Source organism: Lepidochelys olivacea, assembly GCF_965140295.1.
Source record: "Lepidochelys olivacea isolate rLepOli2 genome assembly, chromosome: 6".
Classification (NCBI taxonomy): domain Eukaryota; kingdom Metazoa; phylum Chordata; order Testudines; family Cheloniidae; genus Lepidochelys; species Lepidochelys olivacea.
In genome coordinates, this window is record NC_140416.1 from 12,116,887 (window position 1) to 12,136,555 (window position 19,669).

Below are 19,669 nucleotides of genomic sequence, written 5' to 3' on the forward strand. Positions count from 1 at the left end.
GGGATAATAGAAGCAAGGGTGATCATCCTGTATTTGATTTGTTTGATAAATCTGTTCAAGTTTCTTAAATCCAGAAAGGGTTGAAGACCACCTCTCTTTTGGGGAATCAGGAAGTAGTGGGAATAGAAACCTTTCCCTCCGTGCTGGTAAGGATCTTCCTCTATTGCTCCCAATTCCAGTAGACACTGTACTACTTGATATAAAAAATATTCTCATGAGATGGTGCCTGAAAATGGAGGGGGAAAGTGTGTTGGAGAAAGAGAGAGAGGTGAATTGAATATCTTATCCCTCCCAACTGTGTTGCTGTACAGAATATGGGAGTCACATTATGATATTGTTGATACCAGTATTATAAAATTGCAAGGAATCTGATTAGATATGTCATGTAACGTCTCTGTGAAAATGTTTTGATTTGCCAAGTATGATGATCTTGTTTATATGTTTGTATTGCCTGTGTATTGTGAGTTATAGATATGTACATTATATCTATATTTCAAAACTTGTGCTGTGTTTCTGGGTGACACCCCAGACAGATTGGCATCAGCACTGCTTAGCCTGTTCAATGGCCCATCAAGGGTCATCAGCTGTACAAAGAACCCATTGAAAGAAGCTATGGGCTACACCAGGACTTGTAGGGGCATGCCTATGGACAGGGGCCTCTAAAGCTTTTCCATGCCATGTGCTGTAAAGCTTGTGTTTGGGACACAGGAAATACAAACCACATGGCAAAAGGAATATAAAGGTCAGCTGCATCATCTCTATTTTGTCTTCATTTCTGCTTCTTACCTCTTGAGTAACTTTTCTACAAACAAAGCTCTGAACAAAGGACTGAATGACCCATACACTGGTGAGGTGAGGGTTAGCTTTAGATGCCGAAAGCCATGCTCCCTCACCTCTGCTGGACATGCTGCCAATGGCAGTAGCATTTAAAAGCTCAGCTCAATTTGGCATGACCAAAGAGGAGAGCAGTTGGGTGCAACAACCTCCTGCCGGGAGGTATTTCTGCAATTTCAAGCTCTCTCTATTTTTTTGTTTTTTGTTTTGCTTTAGCTGTAGTTTTGCTGTTAAGGTTCTTGCTAATGTAAATGGATATTTGTGGGGTTTTTAAAACTTAATTAGAAGTGTCATTTTGATGTATATGCCGAATTGGATTGTATCCAGGAAATTAATTTGTCCTTCCTTCAATACAGCTGTAATTTCTGTCTTACCTTCTACCACCAGATACGGAATTGTTCTTGTGTTTATGACATCCCTCCCCAGGCCTGCCGATGGTGGAGGAGAAGGGAGGGGGCGGGGGGCAAAGAGGGCAATTGCCCAGGGGCCTGGGTAATTTTAAATTGCCAGGATGGGCCGCAGGGCTCCTAGGCACGTGCAGGGTGGCACCGGCGGCGGTGAAGGCAGCCAGGTGGGCATGTGAAAGCCCTGGCCGTGCTAGAAGTGCATGCCCAGCAGCATAGCCAGCAGCAGCTTGCTGGGCACCAGCCAGCACAGGCACAGCAATGCCCAAATGCCAGGCGGACTAGGTCTGCGGCTTGTGCGCGCGTTCGCCAGCTGCTGCATGTGGTCCAGCTCCACGCCCGTGTGGCGACGCCATGCCGGGCCAGCAGCAGCATAGGGCCTGGCTCCAGCCCGCCCTGCACGAGTCAAACCTCAGCTATCCCTTTCTAAGGGGCCCATTGACTGTTCTGCCCTGGGCCTGGAATTGCTGTCGGCGGGCCTGTCCCTCCCACATTTCTCTCTGTGACCTGAGTTTTTCTCAGCACCTGCTAGATTTCCCTCAGCTCCAACTTTCATAGAATATCAGGGTTGGAAGGGACCTTAGGTGGTCATCCAGTCCAACCCCCTGCTCAAAGCAGGACCAATCCCCAACTAAATCATCCCAGTTTGGGCTTTGTCAAGCCTGACCTTAAAAATCTCTAAGGAAGGAGATTCCACCACCTCCCTAGGTAACCCATTCCAGTGCTTCACCACCCTCCTAGTGAAAATTTTTTTCTTAATATCCAACCTAAACCTCCCCCAATGCAACTTGAGACCATTACTCCTTGTTCTGTCATCTAGTACCATGGAGAAGATCCATCCTCTTTGGAACCCCCTTTCAGGTAGTTGAAAGCAGCTATCAAATCCCCCCTCATTCTTCTCTTCTGCAGACTAAATAATCCCAGTTCCCTCAGCCTCTCCTCAAAAATCATGAGCTCCAGATCCCTAATAATTTTTGTTGCCCTCCGCTGGACTCTTTCCAATTTTTCCACATCCTTCTTGTAGTGTGGGGCCCAAAACGGGACACAGTACTCCAGATGAGGCCTCACCAATGTTTGTTTACCTGCCACATCCACAGGTTCGGCAGATCGCGGCTCCCACTGGCCGCGGTTCGCGGCTCCAGGCCAATGGGGGCTGCAGGAAGGGTGGCCAGCACTTCCCTCGGCCTGCGCCGCTTCCCCCAGCCCCCATTGGTCTGGAGCGGTGAACCGTGGCCAGTGGGAGCCACGATCAGCTGAACCTGTGGACGCGGCAAGTAAACAAACTGGCCTGGCCCGTCAGGGGCTTTCCCTGAACAAGCGGCGGTGGCCCTAGTTTGAGAACCACTGCTCTAGGACATATATACTCAGAAGGCATTGCTGCTGACTCAGTTGAGCAAAGCAATAGTGTTAAGACAGGGTAAAAGAGAAGCTTGCTCACTAAATATGGGCACTAGCGTAAAGTGTGGATGTACTGAATCATGTCAATTACAGTTGATGCAACTCCTTTGGAAGTTCTTGGTAGGATGGAGCTGAACAAGCTTCCACATAGACAGAGTGAAAATGTTTATTTAGATGTATTCGTGACTTTTACAAGCAGTAAGACCCATGCTTTACCCAAATGAGATTACAATCTAAAATAGAGAAGAACACGGAAAGAATTAGGAAAATATTTTAGGGCAGCGATAGTGAGAATAAAATAAAACAGAGTGGCTGCTGTTTGCACTCCTAAAGCGCCTTCTCTTTGGGGGGCCTGAACCCCAATCCTTGATGCAAAAATGTATTGTCCTTATTTTAATTTATTACTTGCATTAGAGTGGTGCTAGGAGACCTAGTCTTGGACCAGGACTCCATTGTGCTTGGTGCTGTACAAACACAGAACAAGAAGACCGTTCCCATTTCTGAGCCCCAGAGAGAAGCAATGGAAGAAGCATGTGTAGGAAAATGAATGGGTTTTTAAAAACCAAACATCATTCCTGGAATCAAACTTTCCCACCAACTGCCACCTCCTACTGGCCAGGCTTTCCCATCTCCAATATCTGCTAGCCTTACAGAGGCTTCATGGTTTTGTTTGTTTGTTTGTTTTTCTGCTGTATTCGGAATGTCTCATGGTGCTGCTGCTTATTTATGCAGATAGGCATCAAGCCAGAGCTCCCCAGAATCCTTCAGAGAGCTGCAGGAGAGAGAGGGGAGCCCAATTAACCATAGTAATTGTTGTGCTACGTCAGCCCAGTAGCTTTATCTTAACTCTGACATTTCCTACCTTTTGAGTGCTTGATTCTGCCACCTTAGCATTCTTTTAGTACAGTGTTTTAAATATAATTTGATATACTTTTAGCATATCCCCTCTTATCTGTATCCTTTCTAATGTAGACAGTCCTGTTCTTTTTAATGTTTCTTCATTTGGAAGTTTATTTATGCCTTTAATCTCATGTCTCTGAACCAAGTTTACTTCTGTTATATGCTTTTTGAGATGGGGTTACCTGTAGTGAATACAGTGCTCAAGGTGAGGGCTTCTCATTAATTTAAACAGTGGCATAATATTTTCAGCATTCTCTATCCCATTCCTTATGGAGCCGAACACTGTCTGCTTTTTTGACTGCTGCTTCACATTGAGCAGAATTCGCCATTGAGTTATCCAGAATGGTACCTGGGTCTTTCTCTTCAATTGTTTCAGTTAATTTAGAAACCAACCAAGGTGTATGAATATTTCAAATTAAATTATTCTTCCCACTGTGCATTATCTTGCAATTGTCAACGTAAGTTCCATCTGCAATTGTGTTACCTAGTCACCAATCTTTGTTAGGTTCCGAAGTCTTCCCTGGTCTTGGCTGAATTAAATACATTTGTCATCTGCAAACTGTACCAGCTCTCTGCTCCCCCCGTTGACAGATCTTTAATAAATATATTAAATAACATGCTAATACTGATGGCTCTTGTGATAACCCACAACTAACCTCTTCTGCCAGGATAAAAATGGGCCATTTTCCTACCTCTTTATTTTCTGGCTTGTAGCCAGTTTTTGATCTGTGACAGTCCTTTGTCTCCCATCCCAAGAAACTGAAGTCCAGTTTCTCTTCAGAAAAGGTATGACAGGCAGTGGTTGGAGCAGTTTCCTTATGCTGTCCCCTGCCAGTATACCTCCTTCCTTATCTAGAGGATCCCTCTAGGGGTCAAAGGGCAATTCTTTCGACAGTCCATTCCATCCTATGCATCTCTGCTGACATTAATCAACAAGAGGAAAAAACAGGGCCAATTATTAGGGTAAGTTTTGTGATGCGGACACCTGTCCAGTAAGAACTAAAATTAGAATCCTACCAACAACTCTGACCCAGGCTGTCAGCTGATAACTAGTCATTACCAATGACTTGGTTCTTAGCAACCTGCAGTTAGATTTCACGTAGTGATTGAGAGGTGAAAGGCTCCCTGTAACACTTTCAGGGCCCTGACCCATCCAGTCCCATCATATCTATCACTTCTACTCACTATCTCATACTGTGCACCTGTCCTCCAGTTTGCAGTGCTGTGGACTCCTCTCATCTGCTAGTGCACTGAATCTTCCAGATCAATACTTACTGCACAATGTCTGCAAAGCCAGTGAGAAGGGGCTTGCAGTGGTACTCGATGCCGTGCTTGGCACACAGGGACTTCACCAGGGGGGCCACCTTCCAGTAATTGTGTCGAGGCATTGTGGGGAAAAGGCTGTGAAAGAGAATGAGAAGAAGTTGAATTAGGATTCATACCCTTTCCCGGTGCCCCAGAGGGATCTCTCCCCTCTCCAGGAACCTGAAATGGTCCCATATAGGGTTTTTGTTTCTTCTCCAAGGCCTATATCTACAGGTGCCCCACAGAAATACCATCTTTCCTCAGACGTCCAAACCAACTGATTTCCCCATAAAGATCCTAACCCTCCCACTGGGAAACACTCACTGATGCTCTACAGGGTTCCTGTCCCTAGGCGCGGGCCCATACTCACTGATGCTCAATATGGAAGTTCAGATGCCCAGTGAACCAGTCATTGAACAGAGACTGATCCACGTTGCATGTTGCCTGGAGCTGGAGGAGGAAGAGAGAAAAGTGAGTGTGGTCTCATGTCTCATCTCTCTGGATGGAAGTTATAGTAACAGAATGCCACTAATCATCACCTACAGCCCCCAACTAAAACCTCTCCAGCGCATCATCAAGGATCTACAACCTATCCTGAAGGACAATCCCTCACTCTCACAGACTTTGGGAGACAGGCCAGTTGTCGCTTACAGACAGCCCCCCAACCTGACGCAAATACTCACCAGCAACTACACACCACACCACAGAAACACTAACCCAGGAACCAGTCCCTGCGACAAACCCCATTGCCAACTCTGTCCGCATATCTTTTCAAGGGACACCATCATAGGACCTAACCACATCAACCACACCATCAGGGGCTTGTTCACCTGCACATCCACCAATGTGATATATGCCATCATGTGCCAGCAATGCCCCTCTGCCATGTACATTGGCCAAACTGGACAGTCTCTACACAAAAGAATAAATGGACACAAATCAGACATCAAGAATTGTAACATTCAAAAACCAGTAGGAGAACACTTCAATCTCCCTGGACACTCAATAACAGACTAAAAAGTGGCCATTCTTCAACAAAAAAACTTCAAAACCAGACTTCATCAAGAAACTGCAGAACTGGAATTAATTTACAAACATGACACCATCAAATTAGGCCTGAATAAAGACTGGGAGTAGCTGAGTCACTACAAAAAGTAATTTTCCCTCTGGTGATAGTCACCCCTTCTTGTCAACTGTTGGGAATGGGCCACATCCACCCTAATTGAATTCGCCTTGTTAGCACTGACCCCCGACTTGGTAAGGCAACTTCCATCTTTTCATGTGCTGTATATTTATACTTGCTTACTGTATTTTCCACTCCATGCATCTGATGAAGTGGGCTCTAGCCCACAAAAGCTTAAGCCCAAATAAATGTGTTAGTCTTTAAGGTGTCACAAGGACTCTTTGTTGTTTTTACTGACACAGACTAACACGGCTACCCCTCTGGAAAAACATTAAGATAACTAGGAATCCTCCCCTCACACACCCCACCTTGCTCTGAATAACCATAAGTCACTGGGGGGTGGGCAGAGAGGAGGAAGTAAAGCCTTTTAAAAGCAGGCTTGTGTCTGAGACTTTTTATCCAGAAACTAAGGGAGGCTGTCTGTGAAACACTGGATCCCCCAGTGACACAGGGTGTGCTGAGCAACTGTTCAGAAGCAAAATATAACTTCTTAGACAAATTCCCTTTTCTAATATATCAAAGTGTGAACCCTGAGTTGTCATATTTGCTCTCTGTGTAACTTGTTTGCTTTTCCTTACTATTTCATGTTGGAATCTGATTTTTTTTTCTATTTTTTTTTCTTTGTTACCCCAAGGAGTGTGCAAACTGTGGAGTTTGTGCCAAAGAGAATTAATAACTGGGGGCTGTTTTTATACCTTCGGGAGTGACAAACGGGAGGGGGAAAGTCTGAGAGGCTGGTAGTTAAGAACTCAGGGTCGGGTGGGTTTGGGGAGACTTAGGACCAGAAGAGCTTTTGGGGTCACCCTGCAAGGAGTAATTAGGCTGCCGGAGCCAGGGTGGGACCTTTATGCTTGTGGGCTGGCCACTGGGGCAAGGGCTCTGGGCCACAGCTGCCTAGGATTAAGGCATCCAAAGTTACAAGTGGTAACAAAGTTACAAAGGGCTGAGAGAAAAGGAGGACTTGTGGCACCTTAGAGACTAACCGATTTATTAGAGCATAAGCTTTCGTGAGCTACAGCTCACTTCCTCAGGAGAAAGGCTGAGAGAAGCCCTTACTGGTTTGGGTGATGACCAAAAGTCACATCTTCCTCCTTTATCTCCAAGCCATTGTACATCCCTCCCTGCCGCAGCCATGAGTTTCTTGCTGGCCCCCTGTGAGGAAGCAGAGAAACTGCTGCCTGGCACAGCAGAGGTTAAAGAAAATCTTTGGGTTCAGCTAGCCCGGCTCCACTATACCTGCAGCCAATGCCAGGCGTGGAGGGGGAGAAAAGAAGGGAGCCTGGCTCTCAGTTGGGGGCAGCCTGGCAAGGAGGCAGGAGCTCTCTGTTTGCCTGCTGGAAGGGACGGATCAGTGACCTGCCAACCAGCACAGCCCCTGGAGCCAGGTAAGTCTTCCCCTGCCAACGGGAGCCTGCAGTTAAGCCCGAACGGCAGGGCCACTGGACTAGTAGGGCCATGCCCCAAATTAGAGAGACTTTAGTAGGAAGTAGCCCAGGGAAACTGGTGTTAACACCCGCACCCCCGCTGGGAGGGAGCCCCATCTCCCCTGTTTAGGGATTAAACTACACAGGGCCCTGGGCTGGGACCCGGTGGAAAGGGAGGGCCTAGGCCCCCCTACTACCCTCTCTGATTAATGATCTAGCCACTTTGCCACCCAGCCATGGAAGGCCCTATCACACCCCCAACACCTAGACATCCGAAATGCTCCCTGTGCCTATGTACCTCTGGACTGGAATTCATATCATAGGGGCACAGAGTGTGAGAGGGGAAAGATCGTACCTGGGTAGAGAACCAGTCCAGGTTTTTATCGTAATCAATGTTCATTGGGATGTGATTCATTTGTGTCACCCAGACAAGCCAGATACTCTCCAGAACCCTGTGGAGACAAACACACAAGGCAGTCACCGATTCTCTGCTTGCCCAATCCACTAATACATCTATAGATCTACCTGAACACTACAACACAGGCACGTGACAATCCCATGGACCCAAGCCAGCAACTGTCGAGTTAAATGTCTGCCCAAACAGTCAGACTCCAGAAAAACATTTGCATACTCCAGCCAGCCAATGGTCAGTAAAAAGGATGGCACAAAGGGAAACCATGTATTATCTGAGTCAGGATCAGGGCCCATTGTACTAAGTTCTGTGCACACACAGAAGTTACAATCATGCCTTGAAGCATGTACAGTCTAACTGAGGACAAAACACAAGATGATGCATCAAACAAGCAGGAAGGATGAGGGTAGGAGGAGACACAGAATAGGCATGTGCCTGATTTGCATATTGAAGGTTATTTTGCAAACCAGATATTTTGCCCTGCTGGCCCCCTGCCTTGCTGTTGGGAGTTAGTGATTTACCACAGGCATCCAAACAAATTTAGGGGCTGTAGAAGGATCTTAAAACCAAGCTATTTTTGTAATGACCAGAACATATTTTATCATGAAAACATATCTCTCTTTCCTTTGCATGCTTCCTGCTGCCCTGGTCACAGCAACTGCGAGCAGGTAAGTGCAGATTTCCTCTTCAGTGCTGCCGTTGTTCTCCTGCACAGTTCTCTGTCATCTTGCCGGGTCAGTGTAACCTCACTTGGCGTCACATCACAGTCCCCTACTTGGCAGATCCACTAAAAAATTTGCTTGAAAGCATTTGTTACAGTGATTGCAACTTCCATGCTGTCTCTCAGCACAGCAATTGGAGGACAGGCCATCCCTTGAGGGATGCAGAGTCTAATTCCAGTCTCCCAGACAAAATATTTGCTCTTGCATTAGAGAGAGATCTGACTGGGTACAGGAAAACGAGGCAATTTGGAAAATGAGACCGAAGGGTTAGATGGTGTCAAGGCCCAAAGAGACAGAAAGTAGAGACAGAGCGAGGCTGAGAAGAAGGCACAGCCAAAGGGAGTTGTGGGATCAGTGAACGATACCTGATCAGCAGATAGAACCCCAGGAGACTCTTCACCCCCAGTAAGGGCTCGTAAGTGAGAAAGAATCGGATGTAGAAGCTCAGCATCCAGGCCAGGTCCTGCCAGAGAGGAGATGAAGAAGAATAACAAATCATGCCCTGCCTCTGTCCCCACCTGGGTCCTAGAAACTGCTGGATTCCGTTGATCTTTTTCTTCTCCCCTGGTGACTGGGGTATGACCAGTGGGTACCCACCCACAGCACACCTGAAGAATTTAGGGTTGAGAAACACTAGACTGCAGCTTTGCAGCCCCCCAACAGTGTCCTGTAGCATTAGACACCCTGCTTTGATCCTCCCTATGCATTGTAGTGCACATCCACTGTATAGCTGTTTTATTTATTAACATTTGTGCCTATCACCATGATCAAAGGCCACATTGAAAAAGCTAAAAGAGAGCAAACTGTCCCTGGTGAGTGGTTCAGATCAAACAAGTGGCCCTGAAAGGAGAGATTTCCAGAGCCAGGATTATCCACTATTAGAAATGCCCTGCCACCCACATCTCACTCTAGCGAGTTCCTCCCTCAGTACTGAGGGGTGGAGCTTTCTATCAGAGCGAAAATGCCATGGCCAGAGCATAGCGGGTGAGAGGCAGATTCAGAGACACTCAGCTCCCAGTTAGTCAAAGCTTTTATAGAGGGTAATGAATAGGGAGCAGGTGCCGAGTTCCTAGATCGCAGTGTGCTGAACATCGTACACACAGGAAAAATTTGGCGGAGGGGGCGTGAAAATTTTCTTTAATTTGAAAGCGAGTCACAACATTCACTGTGGAGAGACAATTTAGTAATATCCATCTTCAAACCACTACACAGAGAGTAATTACTATCCCAAATACTCTGTTATGAAACCTTTAAAGTTGCTACACACTCAATATACCTGACACAAAAGCAAGGAAATAAAAAGCTAAGCCACCTGCCAGTTTATCATTGTTTACAGGCACACACCTTGCCTCTATCACAACTATTGTACCTCAAAGCAAAGAAGCTTCATTGTGCCCCCTCTAGGGATGCCAGGCTTCCAGCACCTTCTTCACCAAACTTCCCTCACCAAACACACTGCACAATACTACAGCCTCCCTTCTGCTCTCCTCCCTCTCAACACTGCTCACTGTGCATATTTAGTGTAATAGTCTGTTAAAGGGGATCCTGGATGGTTCGTATCATTAGGGGGTCAGGGTTAAGGTTACGGAATATGTGATCTGTGGAGATGGTGACCAGAAAACAGGACAATTACATTCTTGTCATGGAAGCAATGAAACCTGGATTTCCACATGAATCATTGTATACCTGAAATAGTGATGTCACCCAGGCCAGAACAATAAATCTTAGAAACTCCAGGCCCAGTCCCAATAACAGCTCCTTTATTGTAGTAGGGTACTTAGGAAAGTACTGGTATTCATCCAGACTTTTACCCAAACTCACAAATCAGATGGTCACTGTGAAATGAACGTTCTAAGGGTGTAACACCTCATATACTCTTGTTCCTTCAAGGGTCGTCGTATATACACAGTCGTCATTAGGCAACACTTACCGCCCAGTCTCTTCTCTGGATTGTCTTGTGCAGTGGAAAGTATTGGAAGTAGACAGGAAACAGGAATGGGGGCAGTGCTGGAAGAGGGAATGAGGAGAAGATAGAGATATTACTAATCCCATCTGCTAATCATTGACACCAGCTACACAGGAGGGGTCAGCTGCTGTTTAACATCCTCCCTATTTACTGCTGCAAGAGAATGTGTCTTATTATCACAGTAAAATGTGAATACATCAGCTTGCTTCTGTCCAAATCCAGAATGGAAATACACTTTGGCCTTTTCAGCATCATTACTGACAATTTCACCATCCCTGTCTGGTAATGCAGCTACACACTTGCTACGATTTCTCTTGTTCCTGATTTATTTTAATAATTCCTTCTTATTGTCCTTAATCTGACTGGCCGTATATTTTTGTTCATTGATACCTTTAGCTTTCCTAATCGATTGTCCATTTCATAACTGCTAATTTCCATTTGTTCTTGTTGTTCAATATTGTTGTTTTTTTATTGCTGCATTCACTTTCTTCCTTAACTAGGATGATTTTTTTTTAAACTTAAGAAACTTTATTTCATGAATGTGGAATTGTGGGGTTTTTTTGTGCATATAGTAACGTTTTCTAACACAATTTCCAGTTATTATTCACATTATTTTGTTTAATTTTCCTCCCAGTAAATTTTGTTTTCAACTTCATAAAATTGGCCAAGTCCATGTATTACTGGAACTGTAATCAGTTTGTAGAGAATGAATGTAATTAGGTCATGCTCACTTGCACTGAGGCAACTACTGATTCTTCTTCAAATATGTGTAAACAGGGATCTCATTGTAGGTGCACATGTGCCTTGTGTTTATGAACTTTGAATTTGTTCTAAGTAGCAGTGTCTTTTGGAGTCACACATGCTTCCTTGTGCTACCATGTGACAGCATAAAGAGCGGAGCAATTGTGCCCTTTCCCTCAGTTCCCTCTTATTGTCCATGGCAGTGAGACAGAACCTGGTCAGTGCCTGATCTATTCATTACTAGATTTACATTTCAGTGTTTACTGAATAGTGTGAAGTTCTATCTTCGTTTAGGTCTTTTTGTTTTCTAATTGGATTTCAAAACAAAACATCCAAATCATCTGACCCCTGTACACCTTCCTGTATGGCAGTGTGAAGTTTCATCCCTGTTCATTGTACAATATTTTAATGCCCTTGATTGATAGGCATGGCAGATCTCTGTTCTGCGTCATTGAAGGACCGTATCCCAACAAATGCTCAATCTGCCTCTCCTCATTCTACACTCAGAAATCCAGGGATGTGAGGCTCAAATTACATTTCCTTGGGCAATCTATGGAAGTCACATCTGATCCTGAAGAGGTAGGAACCACTAAGATGGAGCTGAGATGGCAAATTCATGGCAGGTGTCCCCACAGGCAGGCATCATGCCCTGAGTTTGAGCAAAGAGAAGAGCAAATCTGATGCTGTGCTTTGAAAGATGCAAGGGGCAGATGCTCTGCTTTGAAAGACGCAGGGGCAGACCCTCACCAATCATATGCACAGCTCTGGGTGTTCCATGGGGCCATCTTGCAGGGAGGACTCAAAGCGCAGCTCCAGAGACAAACCATCCAAGACCACGTTGACATCAAGTGCTGTGATGAAGTGCTGATTGTGATGAAGGCCCAGAAGAGACATTTGGTTCCAACTGCAGTGCTGAGACCCAGACTGATACCACCCCGGCACTCATAAGCAAGCCCATCCTGTTAGCGAGATACATATTGACAGAAGAACAGCCACCTCTTCTCACTTCAGCATCAAGACTGGGATCACCTGGTACCAGGACGACATCCAATTGCACCTCTGTTCCAGATGCACTTCTTATCACCATCTCCTGGCTGCTCCTTCTGTCCTACATGAAGTAGAGAGCTTTGTCCCCTCAGGATAGCAAGGCACACTACAGGGAGTTCCAGAGGTGCCCTATACAGTGTACTGCTACACAAGTTGCAATGGGCTAGGCCAGCACAGCCTGGCCAGCATCCCTGTAACACACCTCCTTGACCTCCTGGGCTTTACTGGGGTCGATACTCCCATATGTCTAGGAGCAGATCCCCACCGCATGCCTTAAGGAAGAGGGGGAGGTCTCAGTCACAGGTAACTTCTGTGGGTAGGGCCTCTATGCCCAAACCTGAGGGGAACCCCATAAGCAGGCAGAGAAGATTCTGGGGACACAAAAAGAATCTTCACCTGGTCAGGCATTCACTTCAGCCCCAACACTTGCTGCCAAGGACTTCAAGGCCTTCCAGGACTCACTTACAAGAACAGCCTAAACTTTCAGCGCCAAGGCACAGGTGATCCAAGACAACACACACAAACTGTTTGACATCCTGTTTGAACCTGAGAGATGATTATGTAAATTTACAGTAAATTTACTTGTGTTTACCCTTAGCACTCTCCCCTTCTGTTGCTAGTTTAAGACTGACAAGGGAGTCACAGAACGATGAAGTGGGGGAGGAGAGACGTGGTGCTGCTAGTTAGGACCAGAAGAGATCAGATTCCAGAGGGGTGACAACATAGGAAGACAAGGAGATGATGAGAGAGGAGGATCCTGTGTCCCACACTCAGTTTCTCACACACTGTGACCTGTCAGACTGGACAGAGGAAGGGGAGTCCTTTCTCTGCCCTTCCCCCCTGGGAGGAATTAATTCAGGAGTCTGGAGCAACTGCTCGATGCGTGCTCTTGGGGAAGCAGAGATACTCACTGACAAAGAAGTACTTGTGCTGATGGTTGTAAGGCATGAACTTCTTCTTCATCCCGAGCTGTGAAGGGAGAGAGGACCAGGGCAGGTCAGCAGGGCTAAAGAGACCCAGGCACATGCTTTCCAACCCTTCCCCACCCTCAGAGTTACCCATTGAGCCACTTCCCAGGTTACATGACCTTACTGGTAACGACAAACTGCACAAGTGCAACCAGAGTGCAGTAACGGTCAGTGTCTGTCAGAGGTAACTAGAATACAACAGGCACGTGCCTGGGATGGGAGGTTTGTCTCTTGTTCATTCCTCAATACTCTCCTTTCATCCCTTAGCCTCCCTGCCAGAGGCACCAACCCATGCAGAACGGGCAGGCAATGGACTTGTCCCGCATTTATTAAACACAGGAGCAATCTCAGATGGGGAGAAGTAGGAGATGGGATAGAAAATGCACAGGTTGGTACCCCGAGCAGGGAGAACCATCTTGTTATGGGAGTTGCCATAAAAGAAAGGACTTTACAGCTGTTCAGATCCCTTCTCTTGTTCCTCATTTGGACATGAAAAGCTGCTGCAGGATATGCCTACTGCAGCCTCCATGTTACATTGTATTTTAAAAAGAATTGCTCAACTGTTTTTGCTCCAACCTTTCCAAAATATTCACCTTTGGGCAGAGACCACATCTGAGTAATTCAGTTTGGAAGAAGAACTTTTGAGAAGTTGTGATAAGCAATTTAAATGGAGTGTTAGAATGGAAACACAAAGGCAACCTAAACTATTAGCGTAGATATCACTAACTTTCCGGGGGTTTCTCCTTTCCTCTCTTCCGCCCTCTTTTTCTCTCTGTTTCTGTTCTTTCTTCGTGTATATCTGCATGCCTCACAGGAACTAATGAGATTTTAAAGCACAAGGCCATGTACCCACCAGCCCTTTCCCAGCATGCCTGACATGCAGGTAGCAAAGCTTCTCTGAAGCCTTACATAATAGACACTTTGTTTCTATCCATTTACAGCATCTCCGATTTGGAATCTTTCTTTAACCCAAGCTGTCCCTCATGCTCACCTCCACAGAGAGCACCTTCCCTAAAGTAAACCAAGGGTGCATATTGAGATCAGGATCCTTGAGGAAGCAGTTGGTTTTAGCATGATGTTGGGCATGCCTTAGATTCCACCAGCTGGCCGGCAAGCCCTGTGGGAAAGGAGACCAGAAGATACATACCACAAGGCTGCAAAAAAAGGAATAATCTCATCCCTTATTTCTTCTCCCCTCTTTGATTTAGACTATGTTCCCCTCCTTGCTATATATATATATATATATAGAGAGAGAGAGAGAGAGAGAGAGAGAGAGAGCGCAGACCCTCAGTGAGGCTTTTTCTGAAGTCAGGTGGATATCAAATATTAATCAGTCCTACTGAAGCTTCAGTTAGCACTCACAGGATCAGGATCAGGTACTTACCAACAGTTGGCCTATCACAAACTTTTGAACCACGTGGTTCCATTTGGGCTTGCTGAATACTGAGAAGTGTCCCAAATCATGTTGCAGATACCTAGCTTGGGACTGGAAAGGGAAAGGATCACTGAGAAAATGAAAGCCAAGGTACTGCAATGTCTATTTTCTACACGTTCATCCTAGAGACTCCTCCCTCATTGTCCTGTCAGTATCCCCTCACCCCACAGTCCCATCTAGGTGAGATATCCTCTGTCTGCTGATACTTGGGAAACATTTCCAGTTCTTGCACAATCAATCCTTAGGGCAAAGGACACAGGAACTTATAGACAAACTGACCAGTAGCTGAAGTTAAATTCAATCTGGCCATTGCATCTGCAGAAGTACCAAAGGACTCTGTCTCTGTTTGATACCAACAGTATCTGTTTGATACTTTGCACGTTGTGTACTATTTATAGTAGTGCAAAGTGAGTATAAAATGTTACCAAATCCAATTTCTTTACTCACTCACACCCATAGCAAGACTTTACATTCAATGCATGCAGGTGTAAATGACTACTTAGGGCAGTGGAGAATCAGGCCCCAAGTTGCGAAGAGGGTCTTTCATTATAGCAGAACTCACGGAGTGAAATACATTAGTGCTAGCAGTCTGCTTTTTGGCAATGGCACAAATATGAAACATAATAACTTGGAGTAGCCCTAGTCCACTGCCAGTGAACCCTGCCCTCAACCTTGTAAAGTGGCAGAGAACAGTTTTTTCATGAACAGAGGTATGAACCGGTGTCACCACACTAGCTGTTGTTTTTTTCATGAAAGTGATCTAACAGCCTGGGGTGAACATACCAGGTTTATATACAAAACCCCAAGGAGAGCTACCCACAAGGGGAACAGCTATGGAATAGGAACACGTAACTGGTGTTTAGTGTATGGAAGGAACAGGCTGGTCTATTGCTGTATACTGTAGAATAGGGACTTTACCAGGGAGGTTGTCAGCAGCACTGCAGAGATGAGGAATGGTACTAGGGAAGTCCCAAAGTACCAGAGAGTGATCCAGCTGGCAGCCTCTAGCAGCAGAATTTGCAGGAAATTCAGGAAGAAGAAGAGGCCGTTGGGGTTCAGAAGTCCCATCCTTTCGATGGTGGCACGTAGCTCACGGAAATCCTCTACCAGCAGTATCTGGGGGGAGACTCAACATTGCACACTCTGTGCTCTGGATGTGCAGCACAGAAGTCTCAGTGGTGGGGGTGTTTCTCTGCTTACTCTAGAAAAGCCTTTGGACTCTGCTCCTTTGGAGGGTGTGGCTGGACACTGTAGGATAAGATGCACCTGACTGATTGTGCTTCTTCGTGGGATCTCTCCAACAGTGGGAAAAGGCTATGGTTGATGAATGCAGCTCATTCACCACCCATAGGGAGGGACGTATACATGTGTCTGGGGGGTGTGGGGTGGAGGGGTGTCCCTGTATGACTACTGAGCTGAATCCCTCCTGTTCAACTTTGCTGTAAAACATGCAGAAGCCAACAACCAATGGGCCCCTTTCCCACAGCAGCCTCCTTGTGACTCCATGAAACAATGAGCCCAATGCTACAGCTGAGGGTCCTGGAAGCCAATAAATAACTAGAAACCCAGATTTGCATGATTTTACCCTGTTCCTCCCTACTGGGATCCCAACCTGCAGCCATCCTTCACGGCACTTACGTTTTTGCTGGGCTTCATGCTGATTTCATCTGGTGCCAGCTCCCCAATCAGCAGTGAGCTCATGTATTTTCTCACCAGTGCATGGTTGACATGGAATGCGACAAAAAACTCCTGCGGAGGTAGGAGGAAATCGGGGGAGAAAAGCACACACCTGGGATGAGCACAAGCCAGGTACCATGTTAACCCCTTACTGAGGGAGATCACCATGGTTGCTCAGTGGCTCTGGCGGGTCCCCTCCTCCTTTCTCTGCCTAAGCTCATGCTGACTTTTCTTTTCTTTTCTTTTGGCTTTTTGTTGCACAACCCAACATGAAGAGCAGAGGGAAAATTCGCTCAGTGAAAGGGAATGCAGGGAAAATACAGAAAACAAACTACTCCTGCACAGTTCCAGTTCAAAGGGGATCATGGGCCTGTTCCCTTTAACCCCCTGAAAATCTGTGGCTCTGACTGGGTTCCCTTTTTACTAGAGACCACTGGTCTTGATTTCTGCATTGTGAGTGATGGATTGGTGGAAGGCAGTAGAATCACGGTATTAAAATATTGACACAAATTTTGAGAAATTAAGAAACCTGGGAGTCCGTCTAGTTCTCAGTGAATCATTGGACACACTCCTACCGTTCAAACCACCTTTGCATTTCCCTAATTTTGGCTGCTCTGGGGGCTGGTGCAGCCCATGTCTCAAGTAAGTAGAGCAGTGTATGGCTGCAGTCTAGGATAGTATTGTGGCCTCCCTCTCATCTACCTCCAGCCCCATGCTTATGCTAGCCGCAATAGAGGAGGGCAGTATAGGGCTGCATGGCACCTTGGTCAATGATCTTCTCTCTGTAAAGTTCACATGTACATGCTGGTTTTATTAGGACACATGAGCATGGCCTCTGTAAACTACAGTTGTGCCTCTCTGGAAAACTTTCAGCTTCTCAACAAAACAGTGGATAAATGAGATCCAGTTCACATATTTGATCTGCATTTTCAAAAAGCCTTTGACTAAATCCTGCACAAGTGGGCAGTAAGGAAACAAACTTGTTACAGAGGAGAGGTAAAGTCTCGTCATGTATTTAGGCACTGGCTAAAAAAAAGAGAGAACAAAGACGAGGGAAAAGGATCTTTTACAACATGGGACGAAGTTAACAGCACGGACCCAGGTGCTCTTCCTTCTTCCCTCCACCGCCAGTTCTCATTATGGCAGCCTGCCCTGCAGAGTAGCTGTTAATGTGGATTCCCACCACCTGTAGAACTCACCGTGGCGTCTTGTCCCGCGAAGTGACTGATGACTCGGGCGCCCCCCGGGTGCCGCCGGTAGAACTGGCTAATGTCATAGACCTTCCTGTCGATCACCAGCCACCGCTCCTGCTGCGGGTGCCCCCGGCCCGTGCGGAGCCCAATCTCCTCCCAGGTGAAGCGCCGCGGGGAGGAGCCTGCACCAGACTCTGGGTTCTTTTTAGCCTCCTTGACTTCATGTTCTGGCTGCAGCGTCATCACTGCACTTCACATTTAGACCCACTGATCCTCCCCACTGCTGTTACCTGCCTCATCTGACACTGTGCAGGCTCTGCCTTTTTACACTAGCTGTGTGTGGAGTCATCAGGCAGCCTGCCAAGCACCCTGCCCTTATGAGCATTATACACTCTGTGAACGCCTTTTGGGCTGAGGAGGGGCCGAAGGCAGGACTATTTGCTGGTAGTACATGATGTTTACCCTGAACCGAAGAAACTTTCTGTGCCAGGATATATTGCCACATGAGAGTAGCATCCAGCAGGTTGAGGGCAGCAAACCAATCTCCAGTCTCAAAGGAAGGGATAACAGAAGTGAGGGTGATCATCCTGAATTTGATTTCTTTGATAAATCTGTTCAGGTTTCTTAAATCCAGAAAGGGTTGAAGACCACCTCTCTTTTGGGGAATCAGGAAGTAGCTGGAATAGAAACCTTTCCCTCTGTGCTGGTAAGGAACTTCCTCTATTGCTCCCAATTCTACTAGATACTGTATTTCTTGATATTAAAAACGGTCTCATGACATGGGTCCCTGAAAAGGGACCTGGAAAGTAGGTTGACGAAAGATAGAGGTGAATTGAATCACATATCCCTCCTTTAGAGTGCTGAGCACTCAACTGTCCGATGTACCCTCTGTCCATGTACTGAAAAAGAGCTATGCCAGCTTGAGGACAAACTGCTGAGTAATAGGGCAGACACCCCCCAGACTAGTGATTATTCTACCATTAGATATACCTAGGCAGTAACAAAAGTGTACGTCTGTCTCACCACACTGGTTAACAATAAGTCAAAAATGCAGTCTCCTCGGGCATTCCAACATTTATTTCACCAGCCAGACACTGGACTTTATGACGAGTGATTATTGAAAACCAATTTAATCAAACAAAGGGTTCTTCTGTTCTGAAAACATCTGAAAAGATCAGCCACATAGCCAGGTCAATAACTCAGATCTTACGCAACAAGCATGCTGTTGCCAATCTTTTAGTAACTAAAATCTAAACATTTATTTTTAAGAGAAAAGAATTAGAGTTAAAATGGTTAATAGGTCATATACATGCAATTGTTGCAAAGTTCTTGTAGCAGGTTTGTAGCAGAGCTGGAATAGTTTGCAAAAGTCTCTCTGGAAATTATCCAAACAGCTTAGGGGTCATCGTCCTTTTTTAGAGCTTCCTTGTTCGCAATATAGTCCAGAGAAATGATGTTTCCAGGGTCTTTTATACCCTCTCCCATGAGCATGGAATTTTACTGTCCCAAACAAAGCTCACAGTCTCAGTTTGTGGAAAATTACAGGCACAAGATGGAGTCCAGGGTCACATGAACAAGTCACATGCCCTTACATGGCTTTGATGACTCACAGGAGCAGCCATTGGAAACTAAGGAGTCCACAGAAAGACTTGATGGATGGGACGACTTTCTTCTATGGCCCATTGTGAGAGTCAATTGCCTTTGATGGGTCATCAACACAAAGCTGTCTGGCTTCAGTGTTTTTACCTGAAGAGTGGAATAAACACATTTGGGATATAGATCTATATAGTCAATATTCATAACTTCAGATACAGTGATGATACATGGATATAAACAGGATAAACACACTTAGCAAATCATAACTTTTCCATTGACACGGTACATGATACACTTTGTAGAAAATGTGTTGCAATTGTATAACAGTGGTAGCAACAATGATATACATGGTCATATTTCAGTCATCCAGCATCACACACCTTCAAACTGTAGACCATCGATTGTATTTTGCAGCTCTTTTGGGACTAAAAATGCCCGTAGCCATCGAATATGACGTGGTACCT

The 19,669-nt window shown here is 45.9% G+C and overlaps 1 protein-coding gene and 1 long non-coding RNA gene across 2 annotated transcripts in view; one reads left to right on the forward strand and one right to left on the reverse strand.

The window, feature by feature from the left end:
* Positions 1-19,669, forward strand: part of LOC311521630 — a 79,336-nt gene that overhangs the window by 17,781 nt on the left and 41,886 nt on the right. The window lies entirely within an intron of this gene.
* LOC311522583 (acyl-CoA (8-3)-desaturase-like) lies at positions 2,511-17,852 on the reverse strand (the record flags this gene model as incomplete). The annotated part of the gene is made up of 12 exons (XM_084632055.1): positions 2,511-3,408; positions 4,812-4,937; positions 5,212-5,291; positions 7,804-7,900; positions 8,948-9,045; positions 10,513-10,589; positions 13,248-13,305; positions 14,296-14,421; positions 14,689-14,790; positions 15,658-15,855; positions 16,378-16,488; positions 17,616-17,852. 12 exons carry the CDS (start codon positions 17,850-17,852, stop codon positions 3,357-3,359), a joined length of 1,362 nt encoding a protein of 453 aa, XP_084488181.1. The 3' UTR covers positions 2,511-3,356.